This window comes from Budorcas taxicolor, chromosome 25 (assembly GCF_023091745.1).
Source record: "Budorcas taxicolor isolate Tak-1 chromosome 25, Takin1.1, whole genome shotgun sequence".
NCBI lineage: Eukaryota > Metazoa > Chordata > Mammalia > Artiodactyla > Bovidae > Budorcas > Budorcas taxicolor.
Window position 1 is genome coordinate 30088437 of NC_068934.1, and position 16676 is coordinate 30105112.

General features: G+C 53.0%; 1 protein-coding gene across 1 annotated transcript in view; it reads right to left on the reverse strand.

Annotated features, from left to right (window-relative positions):
* The window catches only part of KIRREL3 (kirre like nephrin family adhesion molecule 3), a 165240-nt gene that overhangs the window by 39969 nt on the left and 108595 nt on the right, over window positions 1-16676 (reverse strand). The window contains exon 5 of the mRNA XM_052662417.1: window positions 832-989. Within this exon, the coding sequence (XP_052518377.1) occupies window positions 832-989 (158 nt within the window). The remainder of the gene's footprint in view (window positions 1-831; window positions 990-16676) is intronic.

The following is a 16676-nucleotide window of genomic DNA, read 5'->3' on the forward strand; positions in this document are numbered from 1 at the left end:
GAATTTCGGTTAAACAGTGACTAATCTTTAGTATAAGTATGGCCCATGCAATATTTGGAACACGCTTACACTGAAAAGTTATTTGTTGTTTAGAATTGATGCTTTTGAACTGTGGTGCTGGAAAAGACTCCTGAGATTCCCTTGGACTGCAAGGAGATCAAACCAGTCAATCCTAAAGGAAATCAACCCTGAATATTCATTAGAAGGACTGATGCTGAAGCTCCAATCCTTTGGCCACTTGATGCGAGGAAACGACCCTGAGCCTGGGAAAGATTGAGGGCAGAAGGAGAAGGGGGCGACAGGATGAGATGGTTGGATGGCATCATCGACTTAATGGACACGAGTTTGAGCAAATTCAGGGAGATAGTGAAGGACAGGGAAGCCTGGCGTGCTGCAGTCCGTGGGGTCGCAAAGAGTCAGACATGACCGAGCAACTCAACAGCAAACCTGAGATTCGCTTTTAACTGGACGTCCTGTATTTTATCTGGCAACCCTCGGCTCTGTCCACCTCTGTCCCTGAGTTGCTTCCTCTGACCATACTCCATTCTTAGCGTTGTCACCACGCCCAGCAATTCCCCTGGGAAAGAGAGGAGGAGGAGAAGAGACAGAAAAGGTCGGAAAAATAGAGCCAGAGCACTCAAGAGAAAAAGTGACAGGGAGAGAGAGAGAGAGAAAGAAAGACGCAGAGAGACAAAGAGCTAGGAGCCAAAGGCGACACGGAATCACACAGGCAGAGCCAAGAGCTGCAAAGAGATGGGGAGAGCTGTGCCCTGCCCGCTGCCTGCCCCCCGGCGGCCTCCCCTCCTTCACATCCCCCCAACCCCGCCTCACCTTGGAGTAGGTGGCCCCGTTGATCACCTCTCCCTTCCTCAGCCAGATGATGGAGGCAGCAGGCTTGGCATTGTCTGCATGGCAGGTGAGGTTGAGGGGGTCCCCAGCCCGCAGGCTGATCACAGGCCCCCCGAGGATCACTGGGTCGTCGGGCGGCACTGCGTGGGGAGAGAGAGGGGAGAGGTCAGGCTGAGGGCACCCCCTCCTCTCGGGCAAGGCTGAGTGGGTTTTATGGAGCCGCTGACAAACAGTAATTATCATCCTTTAATAAAATGTATAATCCTCTTGCATTATAACAATAACAGCGACGACAGCAGTAATCCCGACACAGGCGCCGCGTGTTTATTTGCAGAGGACGCTCATGTCATCATCTCATTCCGCGCGGCAGCCTGCGAGGGGACAGGGCAGGCGTCATTAGCTGTGATTTGCAGACCGGAGAGCGTGCCACTGCTGCCTGGACCCTGTCCTTTCTAACTTCTCTCTTTGAAAACAAAGCCCTGTCACATCTGTTATCTGATTTAATCCTCACCGCAGTCTTGCTAGGTAAACATCATTATCCCAATTACCCAGATCCGGAAACCGAGGCTCAGCGGGATTAAGTGACTCGCTCAAGGTCACACAGCGATCGAGTGGAGGGGGCCAGGGCTGGAAGCAGGTCCCCTGACACTTGGAGCACCAGGCTGGCCGCTTCCCTCATAGGGACAGGTGACAGGCAAACTTTCGAGTCTGAGACAGCGTTCCAAAGCGCTGTGCAACCGTGATCATCACCTTTGGACCTGATTCTCCCAGAGCGGCTCCAACTCCCTCCTCCCAGAGCTGGAATGAATCTCTCCTGCTTGGCCCTCTATTTCATGGCAGTGCGGTCCTCGCTGAGAGATGGGGGCTGCCAGGAGAAGAGTGATGCCTCCCACGGAGCCCAGCTCAGGGCCCGGTGCCTGGCGCAAGCTCCGTAAACCTTTGCTAAGTGCAATCACGTCTCTGACCCCCATGACAACCATGGGACGCTGCTTGGGCACTGACCGTGATGGATGACTACTGTTTGGAGAAGGGGCCCAGAGAAGCTAAGTGACTGGCCGAAGGTCACAGAGCCTCTTCTGAGGTCCGTGCTTGTGGACACTCGAGGGAGGGTCTCAAGCCCCTGCTGCGCCCTGCCTCTCCTCCCTGGACAAACCAGAAGGGGCAGAGTGCTCCCTGGAGACCCCCTGATGGGTCCCTGGTCTTCTCCCTGGGGAGGGGCTGGTCAGTCAGTTCTGGAGGCCTGAGGAGGGCTGAGCTGTGTGTTTGCTCAGTGAATGGATGACAGGGTCGTCAGGTGAGGGCTGAGGTCTTCACGCAAAAGGACTTCTTCGTCCAGTCGCCAGAGGAAGTCCATCCTCCCACTCAGGCCCCAAGCGACCTTCTGTACCTCTGGGCTGAGGCAGCAGGCCCTGCTCGCCGCAATGAGAGAAAGCCTGTGCTTAGCAATGAAGACCCAGCACAGCCAGAAATAAATCAATCTTTCAAAAGAAAGAAAGAAAGAAACTCCTGGTGGCTCAGACGGTTAAGAATCTGCCCACAATGCAGGAGAACTGGGTTCGATTCCTGGGTCGGGAAGATCCCCTGGACAAGGAAATGGCAACCCACTCCAGTATTCTTGCCTTGACAATCCCATGGACAGAGGAGCCTGGTGGGCACAGTCCATGGGGTTGCAAAGGGTCAGACGTGACTGAGCAACTAACACTTTCCCCTTCTTTCCAGGAGGCTCTGGGGCAGGTTAAGTATCCTGACACGCATGCCTTGAGCCAGTGCCCCTGTCTCTCCCTTCCCGGCCTCTAGGAAGCCTGTTTTAGAACCATGGCCTGGCTGGTTTCTATTGCTCAAGTTTCTATTGCTGAGAGGAAAAAACCCTTCGGGCTTCCAAGCTGCTTTCATCAGCCTCAGGCCTCTACTGTGATCCTGGCCCAGGGAGGAAGATGGCCTCATTCAACCCTGCCCAGCCTCCCAGGGGGCCCTGGGTGCAAGCAGATGGTGGGTGTGGGCTGGACGATGAGGCCAGCCCCCCACCCCACCCTCCCGTTACCCCCTCATTAGTGCCAGAGGCCTCCGTGGTGCTTTGGGGCCAGAGAGCCACAGGGAGGCGGATGAGGGCTTGCGGTAAATGGGGGGTGGGTGTGACAGTGTGTATGAGGGGATTTTATCTCTGTGCTTCGGGCCACCCTTGCAGCAGGGCTGGCCTCCTGCTTCCTCCCTTTGTTGCCTCCCCTTGAGCCGCCCAGGATGGAGGTACTCAGACTGAGCTCTGCTGAGGGTCAGGAAAACTGGAAACGACCACCCGAAGCTTTGGTAACAGCATCAACACCTGGCCGTCCTGTCTCCGAGGCCTCCCCAGGGTTAAGTCGAGGGGGCGGGATTGTGGAAATTGCCCTAAATCAGAGGCTGAAGTGGCAAGGCAGCTCCCTGTCCGGTTTTGTTTCCTCAGCCATCTAATGTGAAAGTACACCAGGGGATATCGAACGTTCCTGAGCACTGACTGGCCTTGGGCCCGAGACAGCGGTTCTCACTGCAGTTTACGACATTCCCAGAGAGGTTTTAAATGTCCTGTTGCCAGGCTACACCCTGAGCAGCTGCATCCCCATCTCAGGAGGTGGACCAGAGCATCAGGGCTTCTTAAAGCTCCCAGAGAAAGGACTTCCCGGGTGGTCCAGTGGTTAGGACTCCATGCTTCCACTGCAAGGGGCATTGGTTCAATCCCTGGTCAGGGAACTAAGATCCCAGAAGCCATGTGGTGCGACCAAAACCAAAAATAAATGCTCCCAGCGGGTTCTGCTGTGAGACCAGTTTTGAGAACAGGCTGTCTCTGGGCCTTTGCTCAGTGAACCAGCCTGTGATCAAGCATGGAGAGCAAGGAGCCTTTCTAAAAAGCAAGCACAGCGAGGCTGGACCTTTCCTTCATGCTGTGTTTACAATATCGGGTTAGAGGAGGGGAGAGGGGAGTGGGGCTGTGTTGTGTGAGTGCGTAGGCATGCTTGTGCACACATACACACGCACACACACACCCCCTCAGAATGGGCCCTGATTACATCTTCCCGAATAAGTGGTTATCACGCCGGTTATTCATGTAACCATGCATTATTGATCGGCCTTCGCCTCGGTGCACACCAGATGGGGTAGGAGGGTTCGCGGATGGGGCTAGGGTGGGTGAGGGTGGTGGGGGATGACAGGGGGAGGGCTGGGGGCAGCGGGGCTGAATAGAAATCAACAGTCCTTCTTGGCAGCTGTGGCTCCCGACGGGAGGGGACCTCTCGTTACCTCCCCATTCAGACCTGGCCCTTAGCTGGGGGCCCAGGTGGGGAGAAAGTCTCAAGCAGCCGGAGCCTGGAGATGCATTATTCATCTACCCCCCCTCCTCCCAGGATTGGTTATTATCCTGAACCACTGTAGAGCTTGGTCTCCTAATTTTTAATCACAGGGAAGGTGGAAGCGTTAGCCTTTTGTGATTAATCCGGAGATAAAAATAGTTGACTGTTGTGGTGTTGAGCTTGTTGTCAGTCAGGAAAAACGCATTAACTGTTGGGTGACTGAGGCCTGAGAGGACCTGATGGAACTCAGGCCAAGCTGGTGCCCGGAGCTGGAAGTCAGCCCCAGGGGTCACACCCTGCCTGGGACGGGGGCTGGCTCCCGGGCGCTGCTTATGGAACGGACACATATGAATTCTGCAGTCCTGGGCTGGCTCTCTGCCATTTATTCACCTGTCCTCCAGGATTCTGGCAGGCGGCTGGGGGCCTTCCTCCTTCCTCTGCCCCTCTCTGGCCACCTGCCCTGTAGATGGTACTGCTTGTATCTCCCTGTGTGGGAGGGAGCCCCTGAGGACCTTCTCCCAGCTCTGCTACCCAGGACAACGGGGACTTGAGCAGAGAGGCCAGAGGGCACATGCATGACTGGTCGCTCAATCGTGTCCGACTCTGTGACCCATGGACTGTAGCCCTCCAGGATCCTCTGTCCATGGGATTCTCCAGGCAAGAATACTAGTTTGGGTTTTCATGCCCTCCTCCAGGGCATCTTCCTGGCCCAGGGATTGAACCCACGTCTCATGCATCTCCTGCACTGGCAGGCGGGTTCTTTACCACTAGCGACACCTGGGCAGCCTGTCCTGCTCACTAAACACTGGATTTAAAGATATTGTGTTGATTCAGGTTTTTCTATAACATCGTATGAAAAACTCAGACGAACTTGTTGACCAACACGTAGACCCCAGCATGAATGTGTTTCATAGCGGGTTCCTTTGCATAAGTAGCTCTTTAACTTGAGATGCTGGAGTTCCTTCTTTTTCTGGATCAGTCTTACTCAGCCTTGCAGATTTAGCTAAGGGGTTACCGAGTCCATAGAGAAGATCCCCTGGAGGAGGGCATGGCAAACCCACTCCAGAATTCTTACCTGGAGAATCCCGTGGACAGAGGAGCCTGGTGGGCTACAGTCCACGGGGTCGCAGAGTCAAACATGAATGAGCACGATGCATGGAGGGCCCAGTCCATCTCTTCCTGTGTTTCCTGGTTGGACCAAGGGACTGTTGTCTATGATCCCATAGCATCCTGGATATCATTCTCAGTATCCCACCTCTCCTATGGAAACGATCCAGATGTGTTTGTCTGTCCCTAGACTGCAGCCTCCTTCATCCTGGTCCTCGTCACCCGGCAGAGCACCTGAGGCTGCAGGGTGGTTTCATGCACGTTTGCTGAGCAGAACCTGGCTTGAGGCCACCGTTTTATAAGCGGTGCAATGTGTACACACAGTTATACAATTTGACAACCTTCGCCCTCTTATCTGGAAAGTGAGGCAATAAAGATACCTGTGGGTTGTTGTAGGATTATTTTTACGATATGAAGAGTGAAGGGGTAGCTTGATAAGGGCTAGATAAATATTGAGGATCAGGTCCAGTTTTCGAGAACAATATTTAGTTTTGTTTCTGTGGATGACACCGGGCCAAGGGCTCTCTTGTTTTATTCTCGAAATAAAACCAAGTATCCTTCGAAACTGGAAAAGGAAATGGCAACCCACTTCCAGTATTCTTGCCTGGGAAATCCCATGGACAGAGGAGCCTGGCGGGCTACAGTCTATGGGGTCGCAAAGAGTCGGACACAACTGAACACACACACACACATCGTTCTAAACAGCTGCTATTAGGACTTCCACTTTATAGGTTAGGAAACGGGGGCTCAGAGAGAGCAAATGACGTTGCTAAATAACACAGCAGGTAAAGACTGGAATTTAGAACCAAGTTTGTCTGACGCTGTGATATGTACACTCTACCAGCATCAGAGCAGCACATGGACCTGCCCATAAAACCGGAGCTCTGGTCAAACCTCCCGCCTGGGTCCTGGCTCTTTTCTCAATGCATTCAGACCCCGCATTTCCGTCCCCCAGCCTGACTTTCAGAGGGCTCGATGGAGCACAGGCCTGGCTCCCAGTGTGTGCTGGAGAGATGTCTGCTAAGGGAGAGGAGGAAGGTTTCTGCCATTCACATCTCACTTTGCTCACTTCTTCCAATCTGCCAGGTTGTGAGGTTCTGGGCCCTGTGTGATCCCTGCATCCAGAGGCCTCGAGCACGTCGATGCGCCGCCTGATGGTCAAAGTGCGGAACCACAGGCTGTAAAGACGACTGAGGTGCGCCCACTTGTAAGAGTCAGCTTGTCAGGGCCAGCAGGCATTCAGAAAGTCCACCCTGAGTACCTACTGTGTACCTGGCCCTGTTTGAAGTAGCGGGGATGCAAAACTCCTGCCTAAGTGGAGTTTATATTCCAGTGGAAGAGTTAGACAATAAATGGATAAATACACAATACAGTAAGTCCCCTACGTATGAACCTTCAAGTTGAGAACTTTCAAAGATGTGAACGTGCATCGGGATCCAGCAAGGAACTGGAACCTGGGCCATCGGGTGTGAGTGACACTGCAGCCTGTCCTCCGTCTCCTATTGCTGACGATCCTTCAGCTCTACCATCTCCCGCCTCTTCTCCCTCCTCCAGCCAGTCACTCTTCTTGTCTGTTCACTCGAGGCCAGCCCCTGTGTGCTGGGGTGATCTGCTACCCTGCCTGCTTGGCCCTCCCATCCCCCCAGACTCTGTGCCCACGAGAGTGGGGCCATCACACTAGAAAGATGCAAGGGCATGCGTGTGCCCACCTGACCCCGCGTGCTCATTTCAGCTGGGCACGGCCATATCACTGACTCGTAGAATCATTACGTTTGCAAAGACTCACCGATACGCTCAGCAGTAACCTACTGTCTGGTGAGTTCCTGAAAGACTGCCCAGAGCTCTGGGCTCCTGAAGTCACCCCAGCACTGGGTCCCCAGCAGCCAATCTGTCTGCTCCACCCCAATCCTTTCTACCTCCCTGATGGCCGGTGACTGGCCATCTCTGCTTCTCAGTGTCCACTGCTCCCCACTGCTCCAGGACAAAACCCAGTTCGTCCGCATGGAGTCCAGCCAAGGCTTTCTTCAGCTAGGCCTTCTCTCTTCAGCTTCCTCCTGTGCTTTCACTGGACAGGTCTGTTCACCTGTCTGCAGGGATACCCTGGCCTTTACAACTACATGGTTTGTGAAGTTCCCTCTGCTGACAGTGCCTTCATCCTGAGATGTAACTGGCTGGATCCTGTCCTCTCTCCAGCCCAAAGGACGCCTTTGCCTGGCTATCTTTGGTCATTCTTTTTATTTTTTGTGTTTTGGCCACAGCGTGCAACATGTGGGATCTTAGTTTCCTGACCAGGAATTGATCCCACACCCCCTGCATTGGAAGCACAGAATCTTAGCCACTGGACCACCAGGGAATTCCCCGTCATTATTTTCTATCACCTCCTCCAGGAAGCCCTCTCTCAAGCTCAGCCCCAGCCCTAAGACCATGTGTGAGCTTATGTGGCTCTTGGTGCCCTTGGCCATCCCACAGCTGTGAGCTCTTTGAGGGCTGGTGCTTGCTGGGTTCCTCTTTCTACCCCTATACTCAGGAGAGAGTGCAGCTCAGAGCAAGCCTCAATACATCTTGGTTGTCTCGTGCCTTGCCTGACCCCACTGAGCAGGAAGCAAATGTCCACACTCCCTTAGCACCAGCTGGCACCCACTGCAGTTCCTGTTTCAGGTTCCCAACAGCTAAGAGGAGGGGTCTTAATGCATCTTTGCATTTATACCACCTCCTGGGTTATAACCTTGGATGTACTGATAGTAATATCAGTAGAACAACAACAATGGCAAATAGTAATAATGTCGATAATAGCTGACATTGCTACAGAGCTTACAACGCTTCCAGAACTCTTCCAAAGCTCCAAAGGTCATCATTTAATGCTTTCAGCAGCCCTATACAAAGTGTGTGTGTGTGTTTGTTCAGCTGCTCAGACATGTCTAACTCTTTGAAACCCCCATGGACTGTAGCCCACCAGGCTCTGTCCATGGAATTTTTCCAGGCAAGAATACTGGAGTGGGTTGCCATTTCCTCCTCCAGGGGATCTTTCTGACCCAAGGATCGAATCCGTGACTTCTGTGTCTCCCGCATTGGCAAGCGAATTCTTTAACACTAGCACCACCTGGGAAGTCTTGTACAAGGTTGACGCACTTATGTGTAGTTTAGAGATGAGGAAACAGAGGCCCAGAGGGGTCAAGTCACTTGCCCAGTGTCACACAGCCAGTAAGCAGTGGAATTGGGAGATGGGGGTTGCCAGATTTAGTACATAAAAGTACAGGGCACCCAGATGAATTAGAATTTCAGATAAGCCACAAATAATTTTTAGTATGTATATTTGAGGTTCAAATATAACCGGGCATCCTGTATTTTCTCTGGCAATTCTATACATGAGTTTATTAGATAGATGTAATTTACTAAGTGTAGGTGTCTTTTGGCTTCTCTAAGTGGCTCAGATGATAAAGAATCTGCCTGCAATGTGGGAGACCTGGGTTCGATCCCTGGGCTTTGAAGATCCCCTGGAGGAGGGCATAGCAACCACTCCAGTATTTTTGCCTGAGAATCCCCATGAAGAAAGGAGCCTGGCGGGCTGCAGTCCATGAGGTCGCAAAGGTTTGGACAGGATCGAGCAACTAGGCACACACACAGTACGGATGTCTTTGCCTCCTCTTTGGGTCCTCCCTACTCCCAGTCAGGTCTGCCTAGAGGAGATTTGGGTAGGAAGCAAATAGGGTCTTTTTAAAGTATGTCATCCGTGGAGGTGGCACCATCACCCAGACACTTTTCCTGGGAGGGTGGAGGCAGAGGGACCAGAGGATAGAGGTCTGGAGGCTGCATTTTAGCTGCCCCAAGCCTGGGGGGGCCTGGACTAGCTGAGCTCAGGGAACCCTGACTCCAGTGACCTGCAAAGGTCAGCACACACGGAAGTGTGCCTCTCACCCGGAGCTCTTGACAAGCGGGGAAAAAAACGGGAGGCAGGTGCCTCGCTTGGCTCCTGGCTGCCTGATGGTGGGCAGGCACTTCATTCTCTGGGCAAGATAGCGTGGATGGCACGGATATGCCAGTCTCTGTTTCACAGGGCCGGGCGCTGATGACCCGCGTGGACAGGAGCGCCTCGTCCCAGAGCTCAGTACCGCACAGGGACTCAGCCCTTGTCAGCTGCCCACAGGCTCACTGTCTGCCCAGTAAGCCACTCCTCGTGGACATCGAGCAGCAGCTGCTCATGAGATCACGGTTCCAACCTCTCGTTCCGCTGCCTCCTTGTTCTGCACCCCAGCCTCGGCTGCCTAGATGGAGGTCAGCGCCTCCCCGCAAAGCAACGGCAGCACACAGGGGACGAGGAAAGGTGAGAGGCCGGGGCGGGGAGGGCCCGGGAGCAGGGGTGCGGGCAGGGACACACATGCTGCAGGGACAACGTCAAACAAAGTCACTTGCCTCCCCCTCAGATCAGGCGGGGTGTGCCCTGTTTCCTTCCGATTAAACCCTGAAAGGGACCGAGCCGTCTCATCAGCGAGGAGCTGCTGTGGAGGAGACGGAGGTTCATTAATCCCGAGCAAACAAATGAGTCACAGGATGTTGTGCAAACGGGCGGGTTGGGTGAGAGAGCAGGAGGGTGCAGACGGCAGCTCCATGCAGCAGAGGGTGTGTGTGCCTGTGTGTGTGCACGTGTGCGCCTGTGTGAGCACATGCACCTGTGTGCGCCTGTGTGTGTGCACGTGTGCGCCTGTGTGAGCACATGCACCTGTGTGCGCCTGTGTGTGTGCACGTGTGCGCCTGTGTGAGCACATGCACCTGTGTGCGCCTGTGTGTGTGCACGTGTGCGCCTGTGTGAGCACATGCACCTGTGTGCGCCTGTGTGTGTGCACGTGTGCGCCTGTGTGAGCACATGCACCTGTGTGCGCCTGTGTGTGTGCACGTGTGCGCCTGTGTGAGCACATGCACCTGTGTGCGCCTGTGTGTGTGCACGTGTGCGCCTGTGTGAGCACATGCACCTGTGTGCGCCTGTGTGTGTGCACGTGTGCGCCTGTGTGAGCACATGCACCTGTGTGCGCCTGTGTGTGTGCACGTGTGCGCCTGTGTGAGCACATGCACCTGTGTGTGCCTGTGTGTGTGCACATGCACCTGTGTGTGCCTGTGTGTGTGCACGTGTGCGCCTGTGTGAGCACATGCACCTGTGTGTGCCTGTGTGTGTGCACGTGTGCGCCTGTGTGAGCACATGCACCTGTGTGTGCCTGTGTGTGTGCACGTGTGCGCCTGTGTGAGCACATGCACCTGTGTGTGCCTGTGTGTGTGCACGTGTGCGCCTGTGTGAGCACATGCACCTGTGTGTGCCTGTGTGTGTGCACGTGTGCGCCTGTGTGAGCACATGCACCTGTGTGTGCCTGTGTGTGTGCACGTGTGCGCCTGTGTGAGCACATGCACCTGTGTGTGCCTGTGTGTGTGCACGTGTGCGCCTGTGTGAGCACATGCACCTGTGTGTGCTTGTGTGTGTGCCTGCATGTGTGTCTGTGTGTGTACACCTGTGTCCGTGTGTGTGTACATGTGCCTGTGTGTGCTTGTGTGTGTGCCTGTGTGTGAGCACATGTGCCTGTGTCTGCTTGTGTGTGTGCCTGTGTGTGTGTGTACATGTGCCTGTGTGTGTGTGTACATGTGCCTGTGTGCGCTTGTGTGTGCCTGTGTGTGTACATGTGCCTGTGTGCGCTTGTGTGTGCGCCTCTGTGTGTGTACATGTGCCTGTGTGTGCACCTGTGTGTGTGTACATGTGCCTGTGTGCGCTTGTGTGTGCGCCTGTGTGTGTGTACATGTGCCTGTGTCTGCTTGTGTGTGCCTGTGTGTGAGCACATGTGCCTGTGTGTGCTTGTGTGTGTGCCTCTGTGTGTGTACATGTGCCTGTGTCTGCTTGTGTGTGCCTGTGTGTGAGCACATGTGCCTGTGTGAGCTTGTGTGTGTGGGCCTGTGTGTCTGTGTGTGTTCTATGTGTCTGTGCCTGTGTGTGTTCACAGCAGGTGGCTCACGTGTAATGGTATGTTGAGGGCCGGTGTGGGGGCACGTGGGACCCTGGGGACAGGGCGGGGGGGCATCCCTCAGGCCACCTGGGAGGCGGGTTGTCCTGAGGAGAAAGGGACTTCTCCCTCTCCAGCTTGGCTCCTGTGCAGATGGCCACAGGATGGAGTGAACGCCCTTCTCAGGCCCATATCTGCCTCGCAGCGTTCCCCAAGCTCCCCAGGTGGCATTGACCTTAACTTGAGTTTGGGCTTCTCCTGCTCCACAGAGCTGGGTCTGGGGGGGAAGTCTGGCATGGTGGAGGCGTTGCTATATACTAGTTTAAATCTTACAGTAATCTCGTGCCAGTGGGCCTCGTAGCATCCTTATTTTACAGATGGGGAAGCCGAGGCATAGCCTGGCAGACCACCCGGGACGAGTCACGCAGTTTATGAGTGGGGGACCCAGGGATCTGGCTCAGGCCGCTGAGGGCCCGGCTACCCTCACCTTGCTCTCCTAGCCTCAGTGCAGCCTGGCTGCTCTTGTGTGGGATGCTGTCTCTGTGTGCTCTGCCCTTTCACAGCATCACAGAGTCCGTCCTGAGCCAGCACAACAATGCCCGAGGGACTCAAGTGGGTCCGGGTTGGTCCCATAAATAGAAAGCAGAACTGATATGGTTGGTTTTGCTACAGGCTCCCATCCAGCAAATCTGTGTCCTCAAGAGGCTCTGTGGCAGACAGAGAACAAATGTGTGGGCACCAAGTGGGGAAAGGGCAGGTGGGATGGGTTGGGAGATTCGGATCGACACCTACACGCTATGTATGAAACAGACCGCTAATGAGAGCCTACCACACAGCAGTGGGGACTCGACTCAGTGCTCTGTGGCAACCTGAGTGGGAAGGAAACCCCAAAAAGAGGCGATATATGTTTGTGTGTGTATATATATGTATATATAGGCTTCCCAGGTGGTGCCGGTGGTCAGGAACCCATCTGCCAATGCAGGAGACATAAGAGACGTGAGTTCAATCCCTGGGTTGGGAAGATCCCCTGGGGGAGGGCATGGCAACCCACTCCAGCATTCTTGCTTGGAGAACCCATGGACAGAGGAGCCTGGCGGGCTGGAGTCCATGGGGTCCCAGAGAGTGGGACACGGCTGATGGGACTTGGCAGGCACGTATAAGTGTAGCTGACTCACTCTGCTGTACAGCAGAAACTAACACAACATTGTAAAGCAACTAAACTCCAATAAAAATTCATTAAAAAAAAAGAATATGTAGCTTCACTAAGGAGGGAAGTAAGGCCAGTGGAACCTTCCTGATTAATACTTGTAGCTTCAGGAAATTGAGGGGCACGGGGGGAGAGGGTCACCTTATTAAGGAGCTTAAAAAATAAACACATGAAATCGCAATAATTGGCTTTTAAATGGGGGATTAGGAATACTGATTTTTGCATTATAAAACCGTGTGTTTGTTCCTATGGTAGCTGGCTGAAGCAGTGTAGGGAAGACGAGAAGACAGAAGTGATGAAGACAGTTTGGTTTGGAACACAGGGACAGACGGGCAGGACGAGAGGACGAGAAGAGATGAAGCCTGGTGATGGGCAAGACATCCACTTGGGAAGCAAGATAAATGGGAGCAGAGAAAAAGAGAAAACACTGTCCCTTGTCATGGGGAACCGTAAAGCCAAGTGGCAGCATGCCAAGCGGGGAGAAAAGCACAATGCTTTCTCTGGGCTTCTTGCCACCAAAATTCATTTCAGGGAATCCCAGAAAACCACTAAACGTACCTTTCAACTTTATGCAAATTTATCAAATCCACTATTTGCCAGCATCCTAAGAGAAAAAAAGTCAAAGTCTTTTTCTGCTCTGAGTCTGTTTTTGAAAAAGCACAAGCCTCTAAATTCGAAAAAGGGCAATTCTTTTTGAATTCATTACAGAAAGCATTTCACTGCTCATCCGAACTTTAGCATTATAGATATTTTTGAAATCTCCTATCTTCCTCATTTTTCACAGAGAGAGCCCACATTTCTCCACAGAAATTGGTGAGCATTGCCTCTCATTTTATACGGAGAGGGTGCATTTTATAGGCGAACATTCCTGCTTTAGGATCTGCCAGGATGCTGCCATGCGGAACGGGAGAAGGCTGAGCCCTCTCTGCAACCGCAGGGAAATCAAGTCACGCTCATCCTCCCCCTGGGGAGGGCGCGGGTGAGGGGCAGCACAGGTAGAGACCTGAGGAGGCTTAGTGGGGAGGCCTGTCGGGATCAGCTCCGACGGGGAAGAGGGAGATGGGACTGGACAGAGGGCGTCTGGCCGTGGGGGCGGCACCTTGGAGAGCTCAGTGGATCCCAACAGGAAGCAGTGGCGCTGCACGGGGGACCCTCAGGCTGTCCCATCCCAGGAGGGCAGGCTGGCTTCTCTGCCCTGGGGGGGCAGTCACTGGGGGAGGGCTTCCTCCCTTTGGCCGCAGGTAATCCCCAGAGGGGGCTCAGCAGAGAGCTGGCCACCCCACAGCCTAGCAGATGGGGAAAGGAGTCCTTCCATCCTGAAAGGGAGACTCAGGGCAGCCCTCACGGCACCCGCTGCAGGGGGTGCGCCTAGGCAGGGGACGGGGCTCATCCCTATTTGGGAGTGGGATTGGGGCTGGGTTTGGGCCTGGCGTGCTCTGTATCAGAATACTGCCCTTTTGGAGGAGAGCTGGGTGGTTTGGCCAGAAGATGTTGGCTCTACTCTGTGCTCTGGGTTAGATTCGGGGCAGGAAAGGACACCCCACTTGGCTCTAGTCACCTCTACAGCTGCATTTGCTGGGGGTCAGTGGGCTGGGTTGGTGGGCTGGGTTTGGGGCTGCCAACCCCTGTCTCTCCAGCCCCAGGGAAGTGGTGTGGGGGTGAGGAGTGGGCACCGTCTTTGCTCTCAGACAAATCTGGGAGCCTCCTCACTGGGTGACCTTCAGCAACTTTGTAAATTTCTGAGCTTCAGTTTCTGCATCTGTAAAGTAGAGCTACCACGGGCTTCTCCTGGTGCGAGATTGAATGAGGGGACACGTGAACGGTGCGGGATGTAGGAGGTCCTTGCAGCAGGGGCAGTGAGCTGGGGGTGCTGAGGTGGGGGCCGGCCGCCTTCTCGCCCCACGTGCCGGGTGCCCCCTGGGGTGGGGGCAGGGTGTCCACAAGGCCCAGGTCAGGTAATGTGACTTGCAAACATTTTCTCCCATTGCCTCTTTGGTTGATGGTTTCCTCTGAGTGCAGAAGCCTTTTAGTTGCATGTGATCCCACGTATTTCTTTTTCTTTTTGCTGCTTATCCTTCTGGAGTCACATCCAGAAAATTACCACCAAGAGCATTGTCAAGGAGCTTCCCCCCCGCCCCGTGTTTTCTCCTGGGAGTTTTAGGGTCTCAAAATCTCATGTTTAAGTATTTAATTCAAGTTCATTTGTGTGAGTGGTGTAAATGGGGGTCCAATTTCATTGTTCTATCTGTGATTATCCAGTTTTCCAACACCATTTATTCAAGAGACTGTCCCTTCCACATTGAATATTCTTGGCTCTCTTGTCAAATGTTAGTTGATTGTATATGTATGAGCTTATTTCTGGGCTCTCTATTCTGTGCCATTAGTCTATATGTCTGTTTTTATGCCAGCACCATACTGTTTTGATTACTATAGCCTTTTTTACTTTTTATTTATTTATTTTTTCTATAGCTTTGTAGTATAGTTTGAAATCGGGAAGAGTGATACCTCCAGATTCTTTCTTCTTTCTCAGGCTTGCTTTGGCTATTTGGAATCTTTTGTGATTCCATTCAAATTTTAGGATTTCCTTCTTTCTCACGGCTGAGTCGTGTTCCATTGTACGTATACACCATGTCTTCTTCACCCATTCATCTGTTGACGGTCGCTTGGGTTGCTTCTACTTCTTGGCTACTGTGAGTAATTCTTCAGTGAGCATGGGAGTGCAGATATTTCTATAAGATCTTATTTATTTATTTGGCTGCACTGGGTCTTGGTTGCTGTGTCAAGCGTTCTCTAGGGTGCTTCTCAGCATTGCAGTGCGCAGGCTTCTCATTGCAGCGGCTTCTCTTGTCCTGGAGCACAGGCTCCGGGTGCTCGGGCTTCAGTAGGTGCAGCTCGTGGGGCTCAGTAGTTGTGGCACAGGGACTGAGCTCTTCCACGGCATGCGGAATCTTCCTGGACCAGGGATTGAACCTGTGTCCCCTGCGTTGGCAGGAAGATTCTTATCCCCTGGACCACCAAGGAAGTCCTCCGTGAGATCTTGATTTCAGTTTCTTCGGGTGTATCTCAGAAGCGGAATTGTTGGATCACATTGTAGTTTTATTTTTAGTTTTTTAAGGTCCTCTATACTGTTTTAGGCGGAGGAGCCTGGAAGGCTGCAGTCCATGGGGTCGCTGAGGGTCGGACACGACTGAGCGACTTCACTTTCACTTTTCACTTTAATGCATTGGAGAAGGAATTGGCAACCCACTCCAGTGTTCTTGCCTGGAGAATCCCAGGGACGGCGGAGCCTGGTGGGCTGCCGTCTATGGGGTCGCACAGAGTCGGACACTACTGAAGTGACTTAGCAGCGGCAGCAGCAGCAGCAGCGGCAGCAGCATACTGTCTTCTATAGGGCTGCACCAATTTACATTCCTACTAAGAGTATATACAGATTCCTATTTCTCCACATCCTTGTCAAAACTTGCTATCTGTCACCTTTTTTGATGACAGCAATTCTAACAGGTGGGGAGTAATATATCATTGTGGCTTTGATTTGCAGTTCCCTGATGATAACTGATATTGAGCACCTTTTCATGGACCTGTTGGTCATATGTACGTCTTCTTTCGAAAATTTTGTTCAGTTCCTCTGCCTGTTTTAATTGTGTTTGTTTTTTTTGCTATTGAATTGTATTAGTTCTCTATATGTATTATATATAGAGAAAGAAAAACATATATATAATGGAATACTACTCAGCCATGAGAAAGAAGGAAATTTTGTCTTTCGTGACAACTTGGATGAAATATTGACAGCACTATGCTAAGTGAAATAAGTTTGACAGAGAAAGACAAGTATTGTATCATATGACATACGTGGGATCTAAAAAAAGCTGAATTCTGAGAAATAGACAGTAGAGTGATTACCAGCGGCTGGGGGTGGGGAAAATGGAAGAGATGTCAGTCAAAGGGTACAAACTTCCAGTTGTAATTACACTGTATTAATTACGGGCTGAGGGAGGACCTGCTGTCTCTTCTTGGAACACCCATTCTTCCTTCCTGACTTGTGGGCACAGGCGTGACCTTCAGGCTTTGCTGAAGTGCCTCGCATGACCCCCACTACACTGTGGCTGGGTATCGGAGGCGGGGAACAGTCTCGTCCCTGTGTGGCCCGGTTCCTCAGCCAGTGCTGTGGGCGAAGCTGGGTGGGGGCCTCCCCTTGGCTTCTGCAGAGCTCCTGGG